Source organism: Microcebus murinus, chromosome 5, assembly GCF_040939455.1.
Source record: "Microcebus murinus isolate Inina chromosome 5, M.murinus_Inina_mat1.0, whole genome shotgun sequence".
Lineage (NCBI taxonomy): Eukaryota > Metazoa > Chordata > Mammalia > Primates > Cheirogaleidae > Microcebus > Microcebus murinus.
The window spans coordinates 14,554,101-14,577,639 of NC_134108.1; the positions used below are offsets into that span (position 1 = coordinate 14,554,101).

Consider the following 23,539-nt stretch of genomic DNA (forward strand, 5'->3'; position numbering starts at 1 on the left):
GTATTTTTAAAGCATTTCAGGAGACTGAAATACAAACCTACGGCGCTAAAGAGAAGCCTGACCACTGAGTGCGATTTTGTAAAAATGAACTCAAAGCCTGGATACAAACCTTCTGGCAGGTGGGTGAAAAGCCAACCCCAGGGCTGGCCTCATGCTGTTTGCAGCGGACCCTGCCAGCTCCAGCCCTGCCAGGATCCTCTTGGTGGCTTCTGGGACCACTTCAGAAGCACCCCTCCCCAGACTTGTTCCTCTTAATCCTCGGGCCGAGCGAGATGGCTGGCCTGGGGCGGCGCTCAGCCCATCCCGGATTAGTGGGCAAGATTCTGGAAGGGGAGATTCTGAACTCGCATGACCTCATCCCTCCTTCGTCGTGAATTGAACCTTCCTAAGAGGTCTGTGGTGGCCGAGGTGACATAGGAATTAAATTTGGGGGGCTTGGGAGCCTAGCAAAGCCGTAGCTGAGAGAGGCAGGGGAGAGATGCCACGAGAGCATATCAGGGACTGCGGGGCTGATGCATTAATGCAACATGACGGGACTGGCGTGGGGGGACACGAGGCCAGAAGGTGGCTGCTCTCAGCCTTTATTCTTAATTCTCTCAGCAAGTATTTGTCCAGTACCTTCTATGTGTTTAGCGCTGTGCTAGGCAAATGGTGATACAAAAGTAGTTTAGGTATATTCTTAAATTTTAGTACGCAGAAGAATAATTTGGCGAACTTGTTATATAAATTACAGACTCTCAGGATCATGCCCAGAGAGTCAAATTGGTTAGGTCTAAGTGGAGAGAGGAAGTTGCATTTTAAACAAGTATCTCAGGTAGTTCTAATGAAGATGGTCTTAAGACCAGTTTTTTTTTTTTTTAAAGTCATTAATTCGAAAACCTAGAAGTGAAAATTAGCCTCAAAACTTAGGGACCTGCTGTAATTGCCCACAGACGGTTTCTGTGTTCAGCTGGCTCACATGGACTTAGCTTAACTTGAATACTCGGAGGGGCCAGCCATAGTGCTGCCTCCTGAAACTGCCCACTGCGGTTGCGACAGGGCACCCACAGCCTCCGACGCAGGAAAGCAGTGCTGGGGTAGGTGGCCACGCCTTGGCCCTGGGGAGGTTGCTAACCCAGAGCTTAAGTAGCACAAAGGAAAGCATCAGCTCGCCTAGGACGGGGACTGCAATGATGGGTCTGTGATCACAGCCGGGTGGCACGGCTAAGAATTTCATTCTTTTTTTTTTGCTCTTATTGAAGACTCAGCTACATGCTCCTACTTGGGTTTGTGAAGCTATGTTCCTGTCCTTTTTGGTTCCTGACATCTACCTTTTGTCCTAGAAACCAACCCTCTTCCTGAGACTTTCAGGGAGGTCCAGCAGTCGTAGAGAGCAGGTCCCTGGCAATCCCCTGAAGCTACGGTTGTTTACTTGCATGCTCAGGGCATGGGGCACCCACAGGCAGCATTCCGCACAGTTGCCAAATGGGACTTTGGCCTTCCAGGAATGGACACTGGCTATCCAGCTCTGTCCCATTTACAGTGACCAATGCCATCTGACTAACAGGATGCAATCTGGAGCCCTGTGTGAGCTGGGGGGAAGGGGCAGGCCAGGTGAGGACTCCCTTGCTGGGCAGCATCTGAAGCCACAGGGGTTGGGGTGGAGCTTGGCCTTGGAGCAGGGTGGGGTGGGCGCTCAGGGGCTGGCTGGGGTAGGGGGAGGGTGTGGAGTTGCTAACCCAGCTGTATGCTGACACAGCACTCTACAGTGTCCAGAGCTTCTAGTATATCATCAGTATCAGGGGAAACTTTGGTGACTGGCACAGCCTGTCTTACTACTGGATAGAGACCAAGGCTCTGCTAGATGCAGCCCAGCTGCCCTGAAGCAGGGAGTCTCGGGGCCGGCCCGAGGCACACAGATATAGAGACAGCAAGATCTAAGACAGGCAACTCTGCCGCAGAACCAGGAGTTAGGCTGTTAGAATTTCATCTGGTCCAGGGGATTAGAACTACTTATATGGCATGCAGCCCTTCACAGAACACTTTGAAATGCTGAAACCAAAACACGTATGATTGTAAAGCAAACCAACGATAACGAAGGCTGATTATTAAAACATAGAAAAGGTACCCAAATTTGGTTATAGCTCTTCACACTTGAAATACTGACAGTGGCAGATCTAATAACTACCGTAATTTTGAGGCAACCATGAGCATAAATGCGATTATGGATATCTGCAGAAACCATCATGTAATATTAAGATGTCCATGATTCCTACTGGTGACAAAGACCAGAAGTACTGTTGATACTGCTGTGGTTTGCTACTGACGCTCATAGTGGAAGGAAATGCTACATTACAGTTGGCGGATAGTGAAAATAAAGACAATGCTCGGCTTTTTCAGAGGATACAGATCACAGATTTGTAACAAATGCCGCTATCAGAATACACTTATTACTTTATTTTTAGTCCCTTGTACATACAAATTTATACAAAATCAATGTACAAATACATGTCTGTGGATTTTCCTGGAATAAATAAGGTCAGTTTTGTACACCATCGTATTTGTTGGCATGTGTAAATTATGATAAAAACCAACTCTGGCCACTGTCAGAGGGGTGGGAACCAGAATCCCCTTAAATACCTAGTGTGAAGAACACCCCTGTGTAATTTAATGGAGTCGGCACATCCTAGTTAAACCAAATAGCCCTGGCAACAGGGGAATGAAAACAGTATTAATGGATGGTTGGCTAATTGCCTTGCTGCTGCTTTCTTGAGTCTCTGCTCATCTCTCCCTCAGTTAATCCCTAGGGTGTGTTCCTCGGGGAGTTTACTGAGAGGATTCTTCTGGCCTGGGACTTAACCGTTGCCGGCGTTGCCACCACCCGCCCTCAAGTGGAGAGGGAGTGCGACCGCACATTCGTGCGCCATGTTGGGTAACTGGGTCCCTCACCATTGCTGCTCTGTTCGTGGGTTTTTTTTTTTTTTAATATTTCAATGACAGAGGCAGAAAAAAAGCAGGGTCCACCCTTCCCGGGCACATTTCTAAGCTAAATCCACCATACCAAAGGTTATGTAATTCTTTTTTTTTTTCCCACACTGTGGCCTCAGAAGAGATAGTTGATAACTGGCTCCTCCCAATACTCCCCCAAATAATCCTTCCTCTTGTCTCTGAATCCCTCAAGTCATCATGGATTGATGGCCCCACCGATTAACCTGCCAGAGACCTCCTTTTTAGGTGGAGACTGCGTATCCCCCCGCAGGAGTATATCCTGCCACCAGCAGGGTAGGGAACAAGAGAAAACACAATGATCAGAGGCTGAGTTACGATACCCAGGAGTAAAAACAAACCAGCAGAATGGAAACGTGGTTCCCAGCAACTCCTGGGTTAGGTCCTACCAAGGTGGTGATCAACCCCTCCCACACCTGTGCATAGGATGCTTTTCCCCCTCGTTGATGGGTTGCCTGGTGAAAGTAGGCAAGGAAAGGAGTCCCTAGTCTAAAGCCCTTTGAGTGTAGATTTCTTAAATATTTTTTTAAAAACATTTCCAAAATTGAAAATGAGACTTTAAAGGGCAGAGGAGAAGAATAAAAAACGTCAATAGCAGAAGGCAACTGCTTAAAAATCAATTTGCAATGAGAAAGACTGTTTTCTGAGTGCAGCATATAGAGGAAAAATTTACTGTGAACCCTTAAAATCTTAAATTAGATTTATACATTGAAAATAACGGCACGATGGCACATGCCCGTAATCCTACCATTTTGGGAGGCCGAGGCAGGAGGATCACTTGAGGCCAGGAGTTTGAGACCAGCCTCAGCAACATAGTGATGAGACCCCCATCTTTGCAAGAAATAAAATTAAAAAATTATTAAAAACAAAAAAGAAAATACTGGTTAATTGTACATCTGGAGAGGTGTACTCAAATAAAAGGCAGTGATGGGGAGAGATGCTTCAGAATTGCCAAGTAAAATTATTCGTGGGATAGACAGCCTTTGAGTGGGGGGACTTTTCCGTTATTAGACGGTGTTTTGGAACAAATGAAATTATGCATAAAGATACATCATGGGCTGAGCAATGAATAAGCAGGGTCACTGGAGAGGGTAGCACAAGGGCATGAAGGAAAGATACTGCAGGATGTGCCTGGGGGACAGTCAAGATATTTATGGCGACTGTTTTACTTGCATTGTTTAGAGGACAATCACCTCTTGTTTGTTCCCCAATCCTTGGTTTTAACTTTTATATAATTTTATATTTTTGTAGGAAAAAATGGAAACAAAGAAGGGTCAGGAACTCCCGGAAGGGGGAACAGGACACAGAACATTCTCAACTATGAATTAAGGGCTGGGCCAAAGGAAGCACATTTGCCAAACACCTGACCTTTAATTGCTACTTTTCCTAGCCCTGGAGGCCTTACTTAGAAAGTTTAATGGCCACTGAGATCCATTCATAGGTGGAAGAAACTAGCATAAACTCATTTATTTTAGGTAAGAGATATAAACTTTACTGGCACTGAAAAATAGTTCTGGATATACAATGCACTTTGTTCCAAGATGTTACAACTCTCCAGCAGTTGGAAGATTTCACAATCGACCAGATATTTCTCTATGTGTGTTCTTTTCTTGTTGCATTTAAAAAGATCTTGTTAGCTGGGCGCGGTGTGGGAGCTTGTAGTCCCAGCTACTCTAGAGGCTGAGATGGGAGGATTGCTTGAGCCTGGGAGTTGGAAGCTGCAGTGAGCTATGGCTACACCACTGCACTCCAGCTGAGGTGACAGAATGAGATCCTATCTCTAAAATACAAAAAAAAAGCTCTCGTTGCATTCCCAATTTTTAGAAAACTGATGCCAAGTAACAACCCTGCCACACATAATTCTTCACATGAAGTTACCTCTAGAGAGTGCAGAGTTTTATCTGGCACTGAAGATTTGCTGGTCGGTTTTCTAGATATATGTTTACTTTCATTTCAAAGACAAAGTAGAAAACTCCATAATGGAAAATGTTACCTTTTAGTTCACACTCTTTTAATCCCTTAGTCCCCATAAAATAAACATTCTAAAGTGTAAGCAGTGGAAATAATGTAAACTCTGCAGAAACAGAAAATAAATTAGTCTCTTTCAGACTTGGTGGAGGTCTTTTTGCTGAACACTATACTCTGTTGCAAACAGAATTTGACTTGGAGGAAGAAGAAATCTTTGGCCTATTTAACCATTTCTCCAACATTGCATAAGAGACATATTTCAAATTCACTTTCTTCTCCAACTATAGCAAAAAGGCAGTAGTTTTTGTTTCAGGAGCCTGAAAAAGAGAGAAAAAAAAAGTTTTAGTGGTTTAAGAACAGCTTTCTCCTTTGGTGTTAAACTGTTAATATGTTACAGCTCTGAAGTTTGCAGCCCAAAGAACCTTCCAGAGCAGAGAGGAGATTCTATGCACACGATGAAGGCTGGTGGGATCGCTGTTTGGAGTATTTTACTCATGGGAAGTGCAGACTCAGATTCCGCACCACCCTGGACCCATGAGTCGGCATGGCTACTGCGTGCAGCCTTCTGAACTCCCCAAGAGATTTGCTTGGGGACAGCGGCAGAATTTCCAGAACTTCTGCACCTGGTATCTATGGTCTGCAGGATCCCGAGAAATGAGCATGTTCAGGATAAGGGATCCTGTCACCTTGGATTTTTGTCTCTCTTTCATATAGTAGGCACAGAATATCAAATTCTTTGTTATTCTTTAATCCTGCAATCTTTCAGCAAGATAAGTAATCAAACTATACTTTAAAAACAAACAACAGGCCGAAGTCCCAGGAAAAAATGTGTTCACCACTCCAGAAAAAATGTAAATGCAAGTATGTTGCCTTTAATCTTCAGTTAGACATGGAAGGACGGATCTGTTGGGCCGAGACAGTTCAAACTCTGCTGAAATCCAGGGAGTTGGCCTCCCACAGATAACCGAGTGGTCTGGAGCCAGAGAGGATGCTTGATTAGTTTCAAAACAGAAGACAGTGGTGCAGAGAGGGGACGAGGAACTTCAAACACTCCCTTAACATGTGACCCAACCCAAGGGAGTAAACAGAAAACAGAAGTATTACAAGTATAATAAATATTAACAAAGAAAATATTTTAGATGTCAGGAAGGGAGGTTTGCTTGGTGCGCTTAAACATGCCCCGCTTCACGGTAGTGGCTCTGGTGACCCTAGATGTGAGGGTCAGCATCTCCTGGGATGGGAGGCAATGCTGGGGGACAGGAGGGTGGGCTCAGTAGACGGAAGATGACCTTTGGCTTAGCAAGGCAAGGCTGGGCAGGGCCGTCGTGCTCCAGGGGCAGGCGGTGGAAGGCCAGCTGATTGGGCACATTACCTTCGTAGCCCACAGTTTTGTGTTTAAAGGGGCGTAGAGTCTGTGGTTCCACATTTTAAGGAATGTTGAAGGGCTGCCCAACATATAGAAAGTCTGCTTATAGATGAAGAAAATCAGACGCAGTAGCTAAGGTGACAATGTAAAAACGAATCTGTTGTTTATTGTTTATTCAGTGGAAAAAACAATTTCAGAAGTTTATTCAGTGGGAAAATATTTTGGAAGATATACAATATAGGAAACATTCTATTTTGGTATGGGAATTCTAAGAAAATCAAAATGTGCCCGGTAAAAGTTTCTTTTAAGGGGAATTAGGAATTTCACAATAGTTACCTAAACTTCAGAACATTCCATTTTAGTTAGATAGGGGAGATTTAATTATCAATATCTTTTAGATGCCAGTGAGGGTTATTTGAGTGCCTGGGGCTTCCATCCCACCTAGTCCCTGCCTGGAAATGGGAGGGAAGGGGACACCAGGTACTTAAGGATGGCTCGGGGTGATGAACTGACACCCTATTCCTTGGAGCGCAATGGCGATGAGCAACTTTTGAGTTGCTCTATGAAAAGAAGTTTCAAGACTAAAATCACAGAACCTGGGTGGCTCTTGCCAGGCATCTTGCAAGCCTGTGGTTTGTACGTTGGGGTTGAACAGGCCTGTCCACAGAAGGGCCAGCATGCAGCAACCCTCCTCAAGACACATTTATGATTATTAAGTATCACTTAAAATTTCTTCCCTAAAGGCAGCTTAGGAAAGAAATGAGCTGGGTATTATACTTCTGTGTGTGTCATTGGAAAAAAGTAATTCTTTGGTAAATAAACATTTATTAGGAGCAGAGGGAATCTGATTCTGCACTAAACAGAACTTTGCACATCAGAACAAAGTAAGGGAGAACCTGCATTCTTCAGGAAATCTGCCAGACTTTATTGTGTGTTCATTTGAATGAATCCTGCCAGAGCTCGGAAATATGATAAACGTTAAGAATAGGAAACCAGAAGACAGGGGGGAAAAAAGAACAATCAACCCCCCAAATCCAATTATTTTCAAACCAAAGACTCAAGAGCAGGATCAATTTCACTGGGACAAACAACTTATTTTAATTAGTTCTATTTAGTGACATCCAAAAGAATGAATCATGCCCTTTTTCTAACAATAGCGAAAGCACAACAGGGCAGTCTTGGGGAGGCGGAGCAAGAGCTCGGATTCTGGTGATTTCAGGCATCTCATGTTCAAGTACGGCCTCACACAACTTCCTAGAGGGTGAGGGAGGAAGGAAGAAAGGAAAGGGGTCATCCACCGATGGCAGTCTTCCCATGTGGGACACGTCTCCAGCACGTTCCTCGAGGAACAATGTGTGTGCTGTCCAGCAACCGAGCGTGCAGAACCATCAATGGTCTGATCCTGAGCAGAGTAAGCCGACCAGACATTTCCTTCCGGATGCCCAAATTTGTCCAAGCTGGCTTTGGTCCAAACTTTAACATTTTCATGTTGTGCATTTTTAATAGCCACGGACATCTGACTGTTGGTAGAAGTGGTCCCTGACTGCTGCACGTGAGAGGCACAGGACACAGAAAGAACGTTTGCTGGACCATCATAACAATGAGTCACCGAGAGGGAAAGTTTGCTGTATATTGTGGTTTTATCTTAGGACACTGGGTCTGTTTTTGATTGTTCAAGCAGGGTCAAATGATGGGTTCTGAACCACTGACCACCAAGTCTAGAATAGGGGTTAGCAATTTACAAGGAAGAAGGAGGCCTTGGACAAAGGAGGGGGGAAAACACCATTCAATGAGAGAATTAAGTAAAAGTAGCCCTATTATATATATACTTGGACTAAAAAAGAATCTTGACAAAGCTTTTAGTACCCAAATAATTACTTTAGATATTTTTAAAAATCACCCCATTATCCCCAAGTACCTGTCTTTTCAAAGAGCTGGTATTGTCTTTTGGAATAGGTCAAAGTTCCTTGAGCCCATGACTGGAATGAAAAGGGCACCTTGGGTTGGGGGCTGACAGCCAATGGATCTGAGTTGAGTCTTTTGTAGTTTTGTAGGCTTTTGTAGTTATTAGCTGCGCAAACTGAGCAAGTTGTCAACCTCTCTGGGCTAGGGGTTTTGCAGCTTTGAAATAAAAATACTACCCATCTCCCTGGTTTCATGATACGGGGTGGCAAAATGACATGTGCCAGCTATGAAATGACAGGCAGCACCTCTCGGTGGCCAGGTGGCTCTGGAGTCCTGTGCACTAGGGCCACCCATCAGTGACCCCAGGGGAAGGTCTGATCCTCCTGAAGCCTTTGTGGCCTTATGGGACAACACTTGTCTCCAGAGGTGCTGTGACCACTCAGGCAAGGTGTGTAGCACAGTGCCTGGGTCACGGGAGGTCACGACCACAGGCCGGTGTCCTGACCTGCAGGCCCTGCTCCATCTGTGAGTAAGAGCTGGAGGCGTACTTGTTACGGAATACCAGTGTCTTAGGTAGTAAAGGATTTAAGTGTATGTGTTAGTAAGGCTGAGGACACGTCCCCTGGCATTACCTGAGTCTTAACTGTAATAATTAAGGTATAATTGTTCTCATATGACCTACTTGGAGAGTAAATTAAAATTGACCAAAAGGCTGGAAAAATACTACCCAAGAGAGATAAGAGAATTGTACACACTTGTGCTGGAGAGAAATGACAAATGGCAGAAATGTAGCATAACGGGTTCTTGACATGAAACGAGAGATCAGTTGGGACAAGGGGTCAATTTTCGGTTTAAGACGAATGATGCTTTTACTTTCCCAAGGGCTAGCAGAGAAATCCAAGACACGCACAACACACAAACTCATACCAAAAAGACGAAAATAACACTGTTATCAAAGCTCAAGTGTATGGGTTTCTTTGTCAAACTAGTGACTAGTGTCTCTTGTTTCATTTTTTTCTGGAGTTTTCTTTTTCAGAAATGACAAAGATCAAAGATGTGGTTGTAGCTAAAACTTAACACAGTTCCCACTCCTCGGCAAAACCCGCACACACACACCCCACCCACAACCTAAAACAAGCAACCCCACACCTTGTTTTCATGTAATTTCATTTTAGTGGTCATTACCTTTCTCATCATCGCTTAGGTTGTTAGTGTTTTGGTAACAAAGACTTAGAAAAACAAAAACTAAGACACAAACACCTGGCGTTGACACTGGTCGGGGAAGAAATGAAAAGGAGAAGCCTGGGTGGCTTCGGGCCATGACGCACAAACAGCAGCAGAGAAGGGACTTTAGGTCAAGGAAGCTCATCTGGAAGGCCCAGAATGTGCTGGCAGGAGGGAGAGGGTCTGGGCCAGGACAGGAACAGCCCTGAGTGGGGAGCAGAGACTGGCGGTGCTTGGTGGGAAGGAATGTGTCCTAAGACCACGGCAAGGACATGTTTGATCCCTGGGGTGGGGGGCAGCTGCCCTAAGCCTTCCAAACTTCTGATTGGGAGTTGTCCAGGGAGGAGGACTGGGAAGTTGGTCATTTTTCTTCAGATGGGGAGTTGGGACAGAAGCCAGCAGGTGTGGCTGCAGTACTAAGGGGTGGACATGAATGAGGCTGCGATCCCCCAGCTCTGGGCTGCCCGAGACAGCTCCAAGTCAAGCCCGACCTTAAACCATGTAGATTGTGAGTCGCCAAAAGGCCTGACTTCTGCTGCCCCGTCCTTCCTGGGACTCATCTCTAGTTAGATGGATCTGTCCCATCTCCATGTGTCTTTCCAGGGCATGAGAGCCTGATACATGTGTTGTGCCATAGTCAACTGTTACAGGTTGAATTGTGTCCTCCAAAAGATATGCTTAAGACCTAACCCTGGGCACCCTTATTGGGAACTAGGGTCTTTGCAGAGTAATCACATTAAGATGAGGTCAACAGGTGGGCCTGAATCCAAGAGGACTGGGATCCTTATAAGAGGAGAACACCATGTGAAGACAGAGCCGCACGGGGAGGATGCCGTGTGCCCGCAGAGGCAGCCTGGAGGGACGCAGCTGCAAGCTGGGCAGCCTGACGGATTGACAGCCACCAGCAGATGCTAGGAGGACGCAAGGAAGGATTCTACCCCGAGTCTCAGAGAGTGTACAGCCCAGTGGACACTTGACTTTTAACTTCTAGCCTCCAGAATGGTTTTAAACTTTCTGTTGCTTTAAACCACCCAATTTGTGATTCTTTGTAATGGCAGCCCTAGGAAATGAATACACCAAGATTCCTCTATCACATGATTCTAACTCTGTACCAAGAGATATGTGGTATTGGTTTCAATGGGTATGTCATATTGGCTTTAAGTCTGGAAAAAGAATAATGAGTTTACACGGTTCCTTTGTTAGGGCTAGAGATGCTCCACACAAATCCATAGATGACGGGATCTGACTTTCACCGGACTCAAGCCAAGGTCCACTGAGGGCTGTGTACTGACCATCTAACTTGTATCTGCACCCAGGAGTGGACTCAAGTCATGGGCAGTCATTAGGTAGGAATCTGTAGTAACTCCGGAAGGAAATGACTTATCCAATCACTTTTGTAATAAGTATTAGAAAAACAAAACAGAGAAAGGATTTGAACTAAGAAAGAAAGAAGGAAAGAGGCTGGGCATGGTGGATCAGGCCTGTAATCCTAGCACTCTGGGAGGCCGAGGTGGGCGGATTGCTTGAGGTCAGGAGTTCGAAACCAGCCTGAGCAAGAGCGAGACCCCATCTCTACTGAAAATAGAAACAAATTAATTGGCCAACTAAAAATATATAGAAAAAATTAGCCAGGCATGGTGGCACATGCCTGTAGTCCCAGCTACTCGGGAGGCTGAGGCAGCAGGATTGCTTGAGCCCAGGAGTTTGAGGTTGCTGTGAGCTAGGCTGACGCCACAGCACTCTAGCCCGGGCAATACAGTGAGACTCTGTCTCAGAAAAAAAAAAATCAAGAAAGAGAAGGAAAGAGAGAAAGAGAAAGAAAAAGTTGAAACACAGCAGTTACCTGAATCGGGTCCTGTGAGAGTCTTTTTCACTTAGAACAAGCCTTTAACTTGTTCTGTTTCCGTGTCGAGATCTATATCATAAAAGCAGGGCCGAGTGGGCAGTCCTGGCATCGTGCTCATCTGGGGGAGAAAACAACGTGTTACATATTAGCAAATGCTAAGAGTGATCATGTGGAATACTGTGCATCTGATGACACGAATTAACCATATACTTGAACACAACTTCATGTAACTTTAAGGTATATCTATACACACATGTATCTCTTTAAATCTGCCATCTGCTATTTCAATTTTGTTTAAGGAAGTAAAATGGAAAAGGCAAATGCCAACTTCCTGGAAATTTAGAGCATTTACTTTCCCCCCGTGGTCCCACCACATGCCGTAGCTGCAAAACCGACTTTCTGAAACTTCTCTTCTAAATCAAATCTTCATGCTGAACCCCAACAAGGTTGAAGGGGGTGCTGTTGTGAGTGGAGTATAAGATGGTCTCCTCCTCATCCCCAAGACACATTTCCGTAAAATCAGTGGCTCCTGGAGCTCAGTTTGAAAACTCCCATTCTCTAAGCTCCCTGCTGTACTGAGAACGTGCTTTGTGCTGGGCACTAAGCGCCTTATGCATTTTAGCCTCTTAGCAACCTGCAAGGTAGGTGCCTTAATTATTTCCATTTTACACGGGAGGAAGCAGAGGTTTAGAGAGGGCAAGTCACTTGCCTGAGGTCACACAGGTAATAAGTGGCAAAACCAGAAATCTGACTCCACGCCTGCAATCTCAAATTCTCAAATCACTCATTTCACCACTGCCAGTGTCGCTGCCACCTCCACCGTGGCACTTGGTGGGCCACCGATGGGTTCTACAGATAACCTCATTAAGTTCCCCAGCATCCTATGAGGTAGGTGCTAATTTTAGCCTCACTTTGTAGATGAGGACAGAAGACATTCGGACACAAAGGCACGTGTTCAAGAACACGCGGCTGGTTAGTGGTGGAGACAGGGTTAAAACCAGCTCCTCCCTGCTTTGCTGCGCTGAATCTGGACGAAAGATCTTCAGAACGTGCTCCTTGCCCGCCTGCGCCAGAAACCCTCCGTGTGTGCGCCAGGGAAAGGGCTGGCGCCCCAGCTGGTGATTCTTAGATACCGAAACACTGCTCTGGGATCTGGATTGGGAGTCTCCCTGATGACCCACTTTCTTTCCAGTGTAGCATTTCCCGCCGTGCTTTAATAGTGTGCATTTCCTACGAATGAATGACGCTGATAAAGCCGTGCTGCGTGCAATCACTCAGAGGAAATACCCGCGGCTGTGCTTAGCCGGCTCTCCCAAGGGCTGACGCTTTGCCTCGCAGACCTCCCACCTGCCCGGGCCAAGAACACGCATGGGGTGAAGCGGTGGGGTGGCTAGTGGCTAAGGCATTAGGGTTGGCTCGCTTCTTGCCACCCAGCAAACAGGAACCCCCCTAAGGCCCACAGAATAGGACTCAGCCCTGTCACTCTCTACTGCCTTTATACGGTGACTCGGGACTTCCCCTTCCCCACCCTCTCCTCCCCGTGGTGTTTAAAGATGCTTGCTACTCAAAGGGGTCTGTGGACCAGTGGCATGGGCATGACCTGGGAGCCGGTTAGAAATTCAGACTCTCGGACCTCACCCCAGACCTGTTGGATCGGAACCGGCAAGTGTAGCCAACCCCTGGGGATTCGCGTGCACGCTACAGTTGAAGAGCGCTGGCTTCAGATGGCTCCCACGGCCCTCCTCACCTCCCTGCCCTGCCTCTTCAGCACTGGGAAAGGGAGCTTGTGGGGGAAGGGAGAGGAAAGCCGGTTTAACCCCCACCTGAGTTGCAGTTGCAGCAGGTGGGCAGCAAATGCCCGCACCTGCAGGCCTCATTAACCTCCCCCCTCCCGGCCCGCTGGGCCCGCTGAGAGCGGGAGCCGGGAACACATAAAACACTGTGATGGATGGTGGCTGGCTCCTGTCTTGCTAATTGCACAGGACTGCACTTTAGGTATATCATGGGCTAAAAAGGCTTCTGAGGCCTGCCTGGAATACAGGTACTGTTTATAACACGCCTATGGGAAAATGTATTCTGGGTTCCAAACGATGAACTACAACTAAACTTTTGCACGCAACCTGCTAGTAGGTGGGGACTTCCTGTATTTTAAAATTTTAGGCATGTGGATGGCCACCGTAGCCTCCGCATGCTAAGTTCCCTAGCAGGAACATTTTTCTCTGGCTATTACAGTGGCTGCATATAACTGAGGAGACCCCAGAAAGAAAACCACTTACTGTTTTAGTGCTGGGACAAACACAAAGGTCACTGGTTGACCTTGTTCATACTTTTTCCCAGTTGCCTGGGTTACAACTCAAACCGGGCACTCTACAGCAATTTCCCTGCCTAACTGCATTTGAGATGGCATTCGAAGGGATCTTATGGCATTTACAGACAGTATTTTAAGATGCCTCTATAATCTGTGTAGAGCTATGAATTTGAAAAAAAAAAGTATTTTATAGTTTAAGAGAAGGAAATAAATGATCACATTCAGCCACAGTGATGCTGCCCCACCCCTTAGGTCAGCACTCAAGGTCAAAGGCATCGTGTACTAGCAGGGCTGTCTGGATTCTCTGTCTGCTGTTGTCTGAGTCTGCAACACTGTTCACTCTAGGGCAGAAGTTGGTGCGAGTGAGACAGGTCAAGCTTAAATACGCTAGCGGATGACAAAAGCCAACAAGAACCCTGAAGGCAGTGTATTTGGGCCCATGTGACCAAAGCTACCAGTGGAATATTCTATTGTAGATAACACCCTCGTTACACACTATCTCAACTTTCCTCCCCTCTGGTAACTTTCAGCTGACAAGACAGACAAAGGCAGAGTGTGTGTTTCCTGGACTTGTACTGACTAGCTGCGGTGAACCAGAACGTGCATCTTTTGGTCATTCTGATTCTGTCCCAAAACCAGGCGCTAAAATTCACCAAAATATGAAGAGCCAGGAAGTGTGAAATGTCTTTCCTCTACTTTCAACTTCTTTCAAACGGGGGGAAAATGAGTTCAATCCGAAGACTCCCACGTTCCTTTCCAATGATGCAATAATCACTTCCAAGAAGTGCAACTACTTATTCGGGATAAGCAACGACAGACAAGAAACCACACAGAATCTGTAGACCCAAGAGACTCTGTGACTTGGGAATAACCAGCCATCTCTAATAAGTCTACTTTAAAAACAAAACGTCTCCTGTTGAGCGAACACAATATGGAATTATGTGGACCAGACCTTATACATTCACTGCAAATTCTCTCCCAATAAAAAGCTGTTATCAAAGGACTGTAGCCCCAGACAAGAGTCAATACAGCACTACAGGGCAGAAGGAATCCAGACGGCCCTTGGGGGCTGACCTCTGGCCACACGCCTGGGGTCGGTGGTGATCCGTGTTGACTTTATCTGTGTGCCCTCTAAGGAGGCCTCCTGCTTAAAATAACCGAGGAGCCACTAAATTGTACTTACTTGTCACGCTGCATTAATGGATTCTTTTACAAAGGCTGAAAAACATGGGCTTTTGCCCTTCATGACCCTAATTTTAACTACAATGAAACTTCCAAGTTTTTACCGTTTCAGGTTAACCTTACTTTGGAGAAAGGACGAGTTCTAGCAATAGCCTTTGTGAACGTACATTAAAGACCGGTAAAGACAGAAGAGTCATGTTTTTAAAACTAGTCATTAAAAAGTAAAAGAGTATTCTTGGCATGAGTAGAAAAATCATTACAAATTCTGTTTTATAAAGTGAGAAAATCATAATTTCTAACCATAATTTTCTTTCTTTTTTTTTTTTTTAATTGAGTCTTTTCTTTTAAGGGATGGGGTTTTATGTTGCCGAGGCTGGTCTCTAACTTTTGGGTTCAAGAGATCCTCCCATCCCAGCCTCCGGAATAGCCGGGACTACCACGGGTGCATATCAACATGCCTGGCTGTAACCATAATTTTCTTAACCAAAATAGTGGAATTAGTTTTGTTGTGTTTGTGAAATAATTTATTTTCTGATTTCTCCTGAAATCTACTATCTTTTCCAACTGAATAAATTACCTAGTTTTATTTTGCTTCAGAAAAGAAATAGCGTTTTCACACATATCTATTCTGTTCCTACGGTTCATGATCTGAAGTGGAGGAGAGTCCTTCCATACCCTGTTTCCCTCCTCCACCAGCTGGGTGATATATATCATCTTGTTTCAAAAATTTAAAAATAACCAAAAAGTGATTGTGTAAATGTATAAGACTGGGGAAAAACAAACAAACAAAACCCAAAAAGATTATGATGGCTAATTACGTGATGATATTATTTAAATAAAAAGAATTTATTTTGAGGAAATAACTCAAAAATTTAAAGTCTTTATTAAGTAAGAGTGTTTTCTGAATTGTTGTTAACACAGTGCCTGGCAATATTAGACCCTCAATAAATATTTTTTAAAATAGGTGAGTAAAAGTAGAAGATGATTGGAAAATAGGAAATAAAAAGAAGTCTTCTCAGGCATTAGGCGTTTCCTTTCTGTTTCTTCCCTTCTCCTCCTTTGGATGTGAGGAACAGAATCGTTTATATCAAAGGTCATTTTGATAATTATTCAAGTAACCCTAAGATGATGCATGAGGAAATGGCCCAGTATGAGTGTCAAGTGACCGAGGGGAAGAAAGAGAGAGATTCAATGTCATCACAGGCTGGTGGGGTGGCTCTCGCCTATAATCCTAGTACTTGGGAGGCCTAGGCAGGAGGATTGCTAGAGCCTAGTTTGAGAACAGCCTGGGCAATGTATCGAGACAACATTTCCGCAAAAAAATAGAAAAATTAGCTGGGTGTGGTGGCATGCGCTTGTAGTCCCAGCTACTTGGGAGGCTGAGCCAAGAGGATCGCTTGAGCCCAGGACTTTGAGGTTGCTGTGAACTATGATGACGCCACTGCACTCTGGCCCAGGAAACAGAGCGAGTCTCTGTCTCAAAAAAAAAAAAAGATAGTGCTGCTACAACTGGAAATTCTATTGGCTTGACTTAATGGAGATGGAATGTTCTAGGATTTTTTTCTGGGTGGTTATGTAATTTCTACCTGTATAACTTGTGCCTGCATCCAAAAGGTGATCTATATTTGGTGGTTAGTGATAGCCTGGGAGCTTGACGGTATATCCTCTTGAGTACACTTGTCTTTCATGGTGGCTGACTAATGACCCTGTGATGTGGACTCTCGAGTGCTTGCTGCTCTATGAAAGGACACAGGACCTTTGTTAAGGGCTAAGTATGAGGACACCAAGGTGCCAGGACCTGGCCCTGCCTCCTGAGGGACACACCATTCAGACATTCAGGTCACGTCTTTTTACTTTTTAGTTTTAAAAACATGTTTTTCATACTTTACTTTTTATATCAAAAGAATGAACAAGACGAATTCCTAACTTATGACTTTTTGAGATGGAAGTCACATTCAATTACTATAAAAATTACCATATTGTGCTCACTCACACACTGTGCTGGTACTACACAGCTCAAATTATGCCATTTCTATGGCCTTGAATGAAAGACTGAACAAGTACAGTGTTTTTTCTCTTCTTTTGTAAAGGAGATTACAGGTTTCTTTCAGTGGTAGGAAGCCTGGCCCTGAGCAACTTTTCTATTAGTTTTTAAAATTTTACTGAAAAAACATATTTTCAACATAGAAGTAAAAAGAGCTCCCCCCCAATACTGCTTCCCAGAGGTAACCCCTGTAAATAATTTCTTATGTAAACTCCTGATTATAATCAGAACGAATACAGGGGGGGAAATGAAATATTAATCTTTCTGAGAGTCAAACTGCAGAATTGTCCAATTATCCAATTTCTATATATAAATATAGAAATATACATTACGTAGACACATTGCTTACACAGGAATAGGAAATTACCTAGGAGTGTTGTGAGGGAGAAACTTTCCGAAGAGTGACCATAGTCCCAAAGGAGGTATGACTCTACACTGAGCTTTGGTCTTTAGGAAGTGAAAGGATGCCCCGGTGCAGGCCACACGAGATGCTGCGACGAGCACAGCACAGTTAGATTCCTTACGCCTGCTCTTCTCTCCCAGTGTTTTTGCAGTACGTGCACTCGTCAGCCTTTGACTGACAGGTGGCAAGCCACGAGTGTCTCCACCCACTTGGGCAAAACAAACCAATTTAATAGTATGTCTCATTTTTTGGAAACTCAAACCATGAGAAGCTCATCTCCCGGGCATGGGTTTTATGCCAAGGTCCTGCTGCCAATCACATCGTGATCCTGCAACCCCTTTAGGAAGAGAGATGGTGGAGGCGATGGAGAGAGAGAAGGAAGCAAGAAAGAAGGGTGGATGACATAGCTTCCACCTGGCCCATCTGGGCTTTCTCCTCCAGGGGCTTGTTATCAAAGGCACAGCCGCCCAGACCTCGTTGTGGCATGTTCGGTTTTCATCCCCACCCTCCTGACCCCTGCAAAGCCCCTCCCCTGAGATAATAAGCTCTTGCAGCAGGAAACACAACGAGACACAGGGAAATTATATCCATTATGTAAACTCCCCTTCATGCCTCTCTTGGGACAGTGGGAACGCAGGCCTGGAGGTGGCTGGGGGAGTTGCCTCATCGGTGCTCACCACCACCCCGACACTCGGCTGGCCAAGATCCGCTGAGTTAGGAAAGAATTCCGGGCCACCCTGCGACCTAGTTTAATTGTTGTAAATACTAGAGGCCTACGTCGTTCTGTAGTTTTTTTTTTCACGTGATCCAGGCCAGATCCAGGTTGAACGCTCAGGACTTCAGACGGGGTCTAAAAGTGATTTAGTGTATATTATGGACTGGTTTGTGTCCCCTCAAAATGTTGGAGCCCTAACCCCCAATGTGACTGTATTTGGAGATAGGGCATTTAAAGAGGGGATTCATAGAAAGGTCCTTTGAACATCATGATGTATCATTAAAAAAAAATAAAATATATATATATATGTATAAAGGTCACAAAGGTGGGGCTCTCATCCAAAATGAATGGTGTCCTTTTAAGAAGAGGAAGAGACACCAGGGATGTGTGTGTACAGAGAAAAGGCCATCTGCAAGCTGAGAGGCCTTAGGAGAAGTCAAACCTGCCAGCACCTTGATCTTGAACTTCCTGCCTTCAGAACTGTGAGAAAATAAACTTCTGCCGTTGAAGCCATCCTGTCTGTGGCATTTCTGTCACGGCAGCCCTAGTAGACTACTACACCAAACGTATGTGGGTACCATGTTTCCCTGAAAATAAGACAGGGTCTTATATTTATTTTTCCTCAAGAAGACACCCTAGGGCTTATTTTCAGGGGATGTGTTATTTTTTTTTTTAAGTGGGGTACAACGATCTACATTTATTCAAATATAGTTAAGTCGTCTTCTTCTGGAACATCATCATAACTCTCCAAACCCCAAATTCCATCCTGAATTTCTTGGTACTCTATTTCCTTTAGAACCATTGGCCCCAGTCTCTCATGTGGAGCAATAGAGCTCTCATGGGGCAGATGAGAAGGGCTGCTCGTCTTCTTTACTGCTCCGCGACGAAATGCCTGGGTTGTGCAGATGCGCCTCGCAGCCTCGCCCATCACTAGGGCTTATTTTTGGGGTGGGGCTTCTATTGCGCAAATGCTTAGAAATCCTGCTGGGGCTTATTTTATGGGTAGGTCTTGTTTTCGGGGAAACATGGTACATCCTTCCCTCCACACACTTTCTAGATTATCAACTAAACACGTTTTAAATTATTTCACCTTTCCCCAATTCCTGGACCAAAAGAATCCTAACTCTGTGACTTGCCAAGGCTTCTAGACACGGAACACTTGCTCCTTGCAAGAGCAGACGATAACAAACCACCAGGTGGGTGCAGCTGTCCCTCCTTGGTCCTGCCCTGGGCCTCTCCTACCCTCTGTCACCGGCTTCCCCAACACCCCCAGCATTTCGGGGGGCACGCCGTCTTCCTCCGGATCAACGCCAGAGGTGAAAGAAAAAGAAAACTGCAGACCAAACATCTTCAAATCCTTCACAAATCACCTCTCTCTCTTTCAGTGTCTCACAAGCACATATACGGTATGTTAAAAATAAGGGGAAACACAGAGAGAGCAAGATGATGAATTCTTTTTGTGAACTTAATTTTTACAAAAGTAAATCATGTACATGGCTCAAGTCACTTTGCTCCTCGGGGCAGGCTATAAAACACGACTGTCTCGTCCCCCGCATTCCTCCTCCTGAGAGGCGCCCACTGTGGACTCTCAGCTGTGTCCTTCTTTCCCTGCAGTTTTAGGTGTTAACTACTAGTTTTCTGATATATTAGTAGAAGATGAGGACTTAGCTCTTATATCCCACTGCGCATGCTCATCTGCTTCCATCTCCCAAAGACAGAGCCGCCATGACTCTGGTTTAGAGCAGGATCTATCGGGGCTATTAAGTATTTACAGCAAGGCCATCTTATGTACTGACTGCATCTCCATTCTTGTACAGCTTCTGCTTCTCCTGTTGTCTGGCCTCTTCATTTTCTCAGTGGTCTCTCACTCACACACCACCACACCTGCTGAGCTCTAAGTCATCCCTTGATATGTTCGAGGATAAGATTAGTCTTCCTGGGTGCTGTCCCGGAACCCTCGGGCCTGTGGCCCTATGAAACACAGTGGGCTCTTCCTTCACCATGGTCCTGGGGAGTCCCGTCACTTATCAACTTTGGTAGTTGCCACTTCCTGGAGCCGACTCTGGTGGCTGTACCAAACGGTGACTCCACTCTCAGTGAGCCCCTCCCCTGGAGTGCAGGGGAGACCTGGGACTTGCTTCTAACCAACACGATGTGGCACAAGTGAAGAGACATCCCTCTGTCTCAGCAGACTCAAGAGAAAAACTTTGCCCCGTGCTGGCTTTCAAGAAATAAGCTGCCGTGTTGTGAGTGGGTAGAAGGAAAAGGTCACTTGGCAAAAACACACATGTGGCCTCTGGGACCTGGGTGTGGCCTCCAACTGACAGCCAGAAAAAGCTGGACCCTCAGTCCTACAACCCCAAGGAACTGAATTCCCTGTAGCTTTGAACCCCAACCCTCAGACGAGACGGCCTGGTGCAGAGAACCCAGCTGAGCTATGTAGACTCCTGATCCACAGAAATAGAGATAACAAACATGTGTTATTTAAAGCCACGAAATTTGTGGTAATTTGTTATACAGCAAAGAAGAGAGAGAATTAATACACACATATTACTCTTCCATGGTTTACTTGCTCATTGGGGTGAAACATCTCTTCTTGAGACAAATGGCATAGGAGGTATATTTTTATAAACTCTCTGGCTTAGACTTTATTCTTATACACTTGATTGACAGCTTGGCTGGTTATATTATTTTCCCTGAATTTTGAAAATATTGTTCCATTGCAATCTACCCTCCAGTGTTGCTGCTGAGAAGTCTAATGCCATTTTGATCCAAGATTATTTGTATATCAACATTTTTCCCCCTCTGAAAGCTTTTAATAATAGTATCTTCTTTTTGGCCCTATTGTTTTTTAATTTTATGATAAAGTGCATTGGTTTGAGTCTATAAATCCATTTTGTTGGCCCGTATGATTTGGAAATCCTTCAGTTCTGAAGGAAAAAAACTCTTTTAAAGGAGAATTGAGGATTATTTCTCTGATAATTTCTCTCTGGTTTCTTACTTCTGTCTTATTGGAATTCTAATTATTTGATGTTAGACTTCCTGGACTGACCCTGTAATCTCTGAAATCTTTTCCTCAGTTTTTATACTCTTTCCGACTTTATTTTGGGAAACAAATTATATTATTTAACAGCTTTTGTTGAGGCAAATGGCAATGTCAAGTGTAAAGCTTATTGGATATTATTACCAAAAAAGCTGCTATGAACATCCATGTATAGATCTTTATATGGAAGTACGTTTCATTTCTCTTGAGTAAATATTTAGGAAACCAATGGCTTGGTCACATGGTAGGTGCATATTTAGCTCTGTTGCCCAAGCTGGAGGGCAATGGCACGATCATAGCTCACTGCAACCTCCAACTCCCTGGGTCAAGTGATCCTCCTGCCTCAGCTTCCTGAGTAGCTGGGACCACAGGTGTGCACAATCACACCTGGCTAATTTTTGCATTTTTTGTAGAGATGGAGTCTTCTTTGTTGCCCAGGCTGGTTTCAAACTCCTTGCCTCAAGAAATCCTCCCACCTTGGCCTCCCAAAGTGCTGGATTTACAGATGTGAGCCACTGTGCTTGGCCATATTTAACTTTTTAAAAAACGACTCCTGTTTTCTAGTGGAGCACTACACACACACACACACACACACACACACACACACATCTCCCGTATACTAGGATATATTCCTATAGTAGTGTATGAGAGTTTTAGTTGTTCCACATTTTCACCCACATTTGATACGGTCAGTCTTTTTCATTTTAGATATTCCAACAGCTACATAGTGATTTCCATTGTGCTTTTAATTTGCAGTTCCCTAATGACTAGTGATAGTATATTTTTATGTGCTTATCATCCATATGTTTTCTTGGGTGAAATGTCTGTTCAAATCTTTTACTCATTTTTAAAAAGGGTTGTTTATGTTCTCATTATTGAGTTTTGAGAGTCCTTTTAATATTCTGTATACAAATCCTGATCAGATAGATGATTTGCAAATAATTTCTCCCACTGTGTTGCTTATTTAGTTTCCAAATATTTGGAGTTTTTCCAGATGTCTTTCAGTTTTGATTTCTAATTTGATTTCATTAGGGTTAGAGAACATATTTTGTATGATTTAAGCCCTTTAAAATTTATTAAGACTTATTTTGTAACCCAGAATACGGTCTATCTTGGCAAATTTTCTGAATACATTTGAAAGAATGTATAATCTGCTGTTGTTGGGTGGAGTGTTCTAATCATGCCTATTAGCCAAGCTGGACTGGAGTATTGTTCAAATTTTGTTGAACAATTGATTTCATTCTACTTGTTCTGAGTGGGGTTTAGAATTTTCTAACTATATTTGTAGATTTTTTATTTTTACTAAAAATTTTATTTTTTTCTTCATGTATGTTGAAGCTTGTATTATATGCATAAAGACTTAGAATTGTTATGTCCTGCTGATAAAATGTCCCTTTTATCATTATGAATCAACCCTCTTTATATCCTTGGTACTTTTCTTTACTCTTGTTCTTCTTTAATATTAATATACCACTCTGTTTTTCTTCTAATCAGTTTTAACATTTTCCCATCTCTTTCCTTTCAACCTACTTGTGTCTTTATATTTAAAATGAGTTTCTTGGCTGGGCATGGTGGCTAACACCTGTAATTCTAGCACCCTGAGAGGCCAAGGCAGGAGGATGGCTTGAGCTCAGGAGCTCAAGACCAGCCTGAGCAAGAGTGAGGCCCTGTCTCTACTAAAAATAGGAAAAAAAAAAAATTAGCTGGGCAACTAAAAATAGAAAAAATTAGCCAGGTGTGGTGGCACATGCCTGTAGTCCCAGCTACTTGGGAGGCTGAGGCAGGAGAATAGCTTGAGCCCAGGAGTTTTGAGATTGCTGTGGGCTAGGCTGATGCCACAGCACTATAGCCCAGGAAACAAAGTGAGAGTATGTTTCAAAAAAAAAAAAAAAAAGTTTCTTGTGGACAACACATAGTTGTGGACAACACATACTTGATGCGTTTACGTCTAATGTGACTATAGATGGAGTTGAGTTTAACACATGGACTACACACTAGAAAAAAATTTTTTTCCCCTGAGGCCACAGTGTTTCATTACAAGAATAGAATAAAAACTTCAAAAATAAGATGATCCTTTCTAATTTAATGACAATATTTTATTTTTCATTGTTTTCTGTGTATGAGTTACATGCAACTTGAAAAACAGTTCTCATGGCTTCTAAGGTGAAGAGACGTGTGAGTTACATATGCTTCAGGAGACCCGGGCTCAAAACTAGCGTGAGTTAAACACAACTCACTATTCTTTTTCTCATGTACTGTCCTGTTCTTTGTTCCTTTTCCCCTTCTGCCTTCTTTGGGTTGAGTATTTTGAACAATTTCATTTTATCACCTTTGCTAACTATAACATAGTTATAGTTGCTAATTATAACTTATATTATTTTAGTGGTTTCCTTAGTGTTTATAGTACAATCACATCCTGCTTAATAACATGGATATGTTTTGAGAAATGTGTTGTTGGACTATTTCATCATTGTGTGAACATCATGCAGTGTACTTACACAGCCTGAGGTGGTACAGTCTACTGCATACCTAGGCTATACGGTATAGCCT

At 44.1% G+C, this 23,539-nt stretch overlaps 1 protein-coding gene across 2 annotated transcripts in view; it reads right to left on the reverse strand.

Annotated features, from left to right (window-relative positions):
* Positions 1-2,415: 2,415 nt before the first annotated feature.
* Positions 2,416-23,539, reverse strand: part of MTHFD1L (methylenetetrahydrofolate dehydrogenase (NADP+ dependent) 1 like) — a 192,913-nt gene continuing 171,789 nt past the window's right edge. For both annotated transcript variants that reach the window (XM_076002865.1, XM_076002866.1), the window contains exons 27-28: positions 11,292-11,412; positions 2,416-5,270 (exon numbers count right to left, since the gene is read on the reverse strand). In XM_076002865.1, the coding sequence (XP_075858980.1) occupies positions 11,323-11,412 (90 nt within the window). In that variant the 3' untranslated portion in view covers positions 2,416-5,270; positions 11,292-11,322. The remainder of the gene's footprint in view (positions 5,271-11,291; positions 11,413-23,539) is intronic.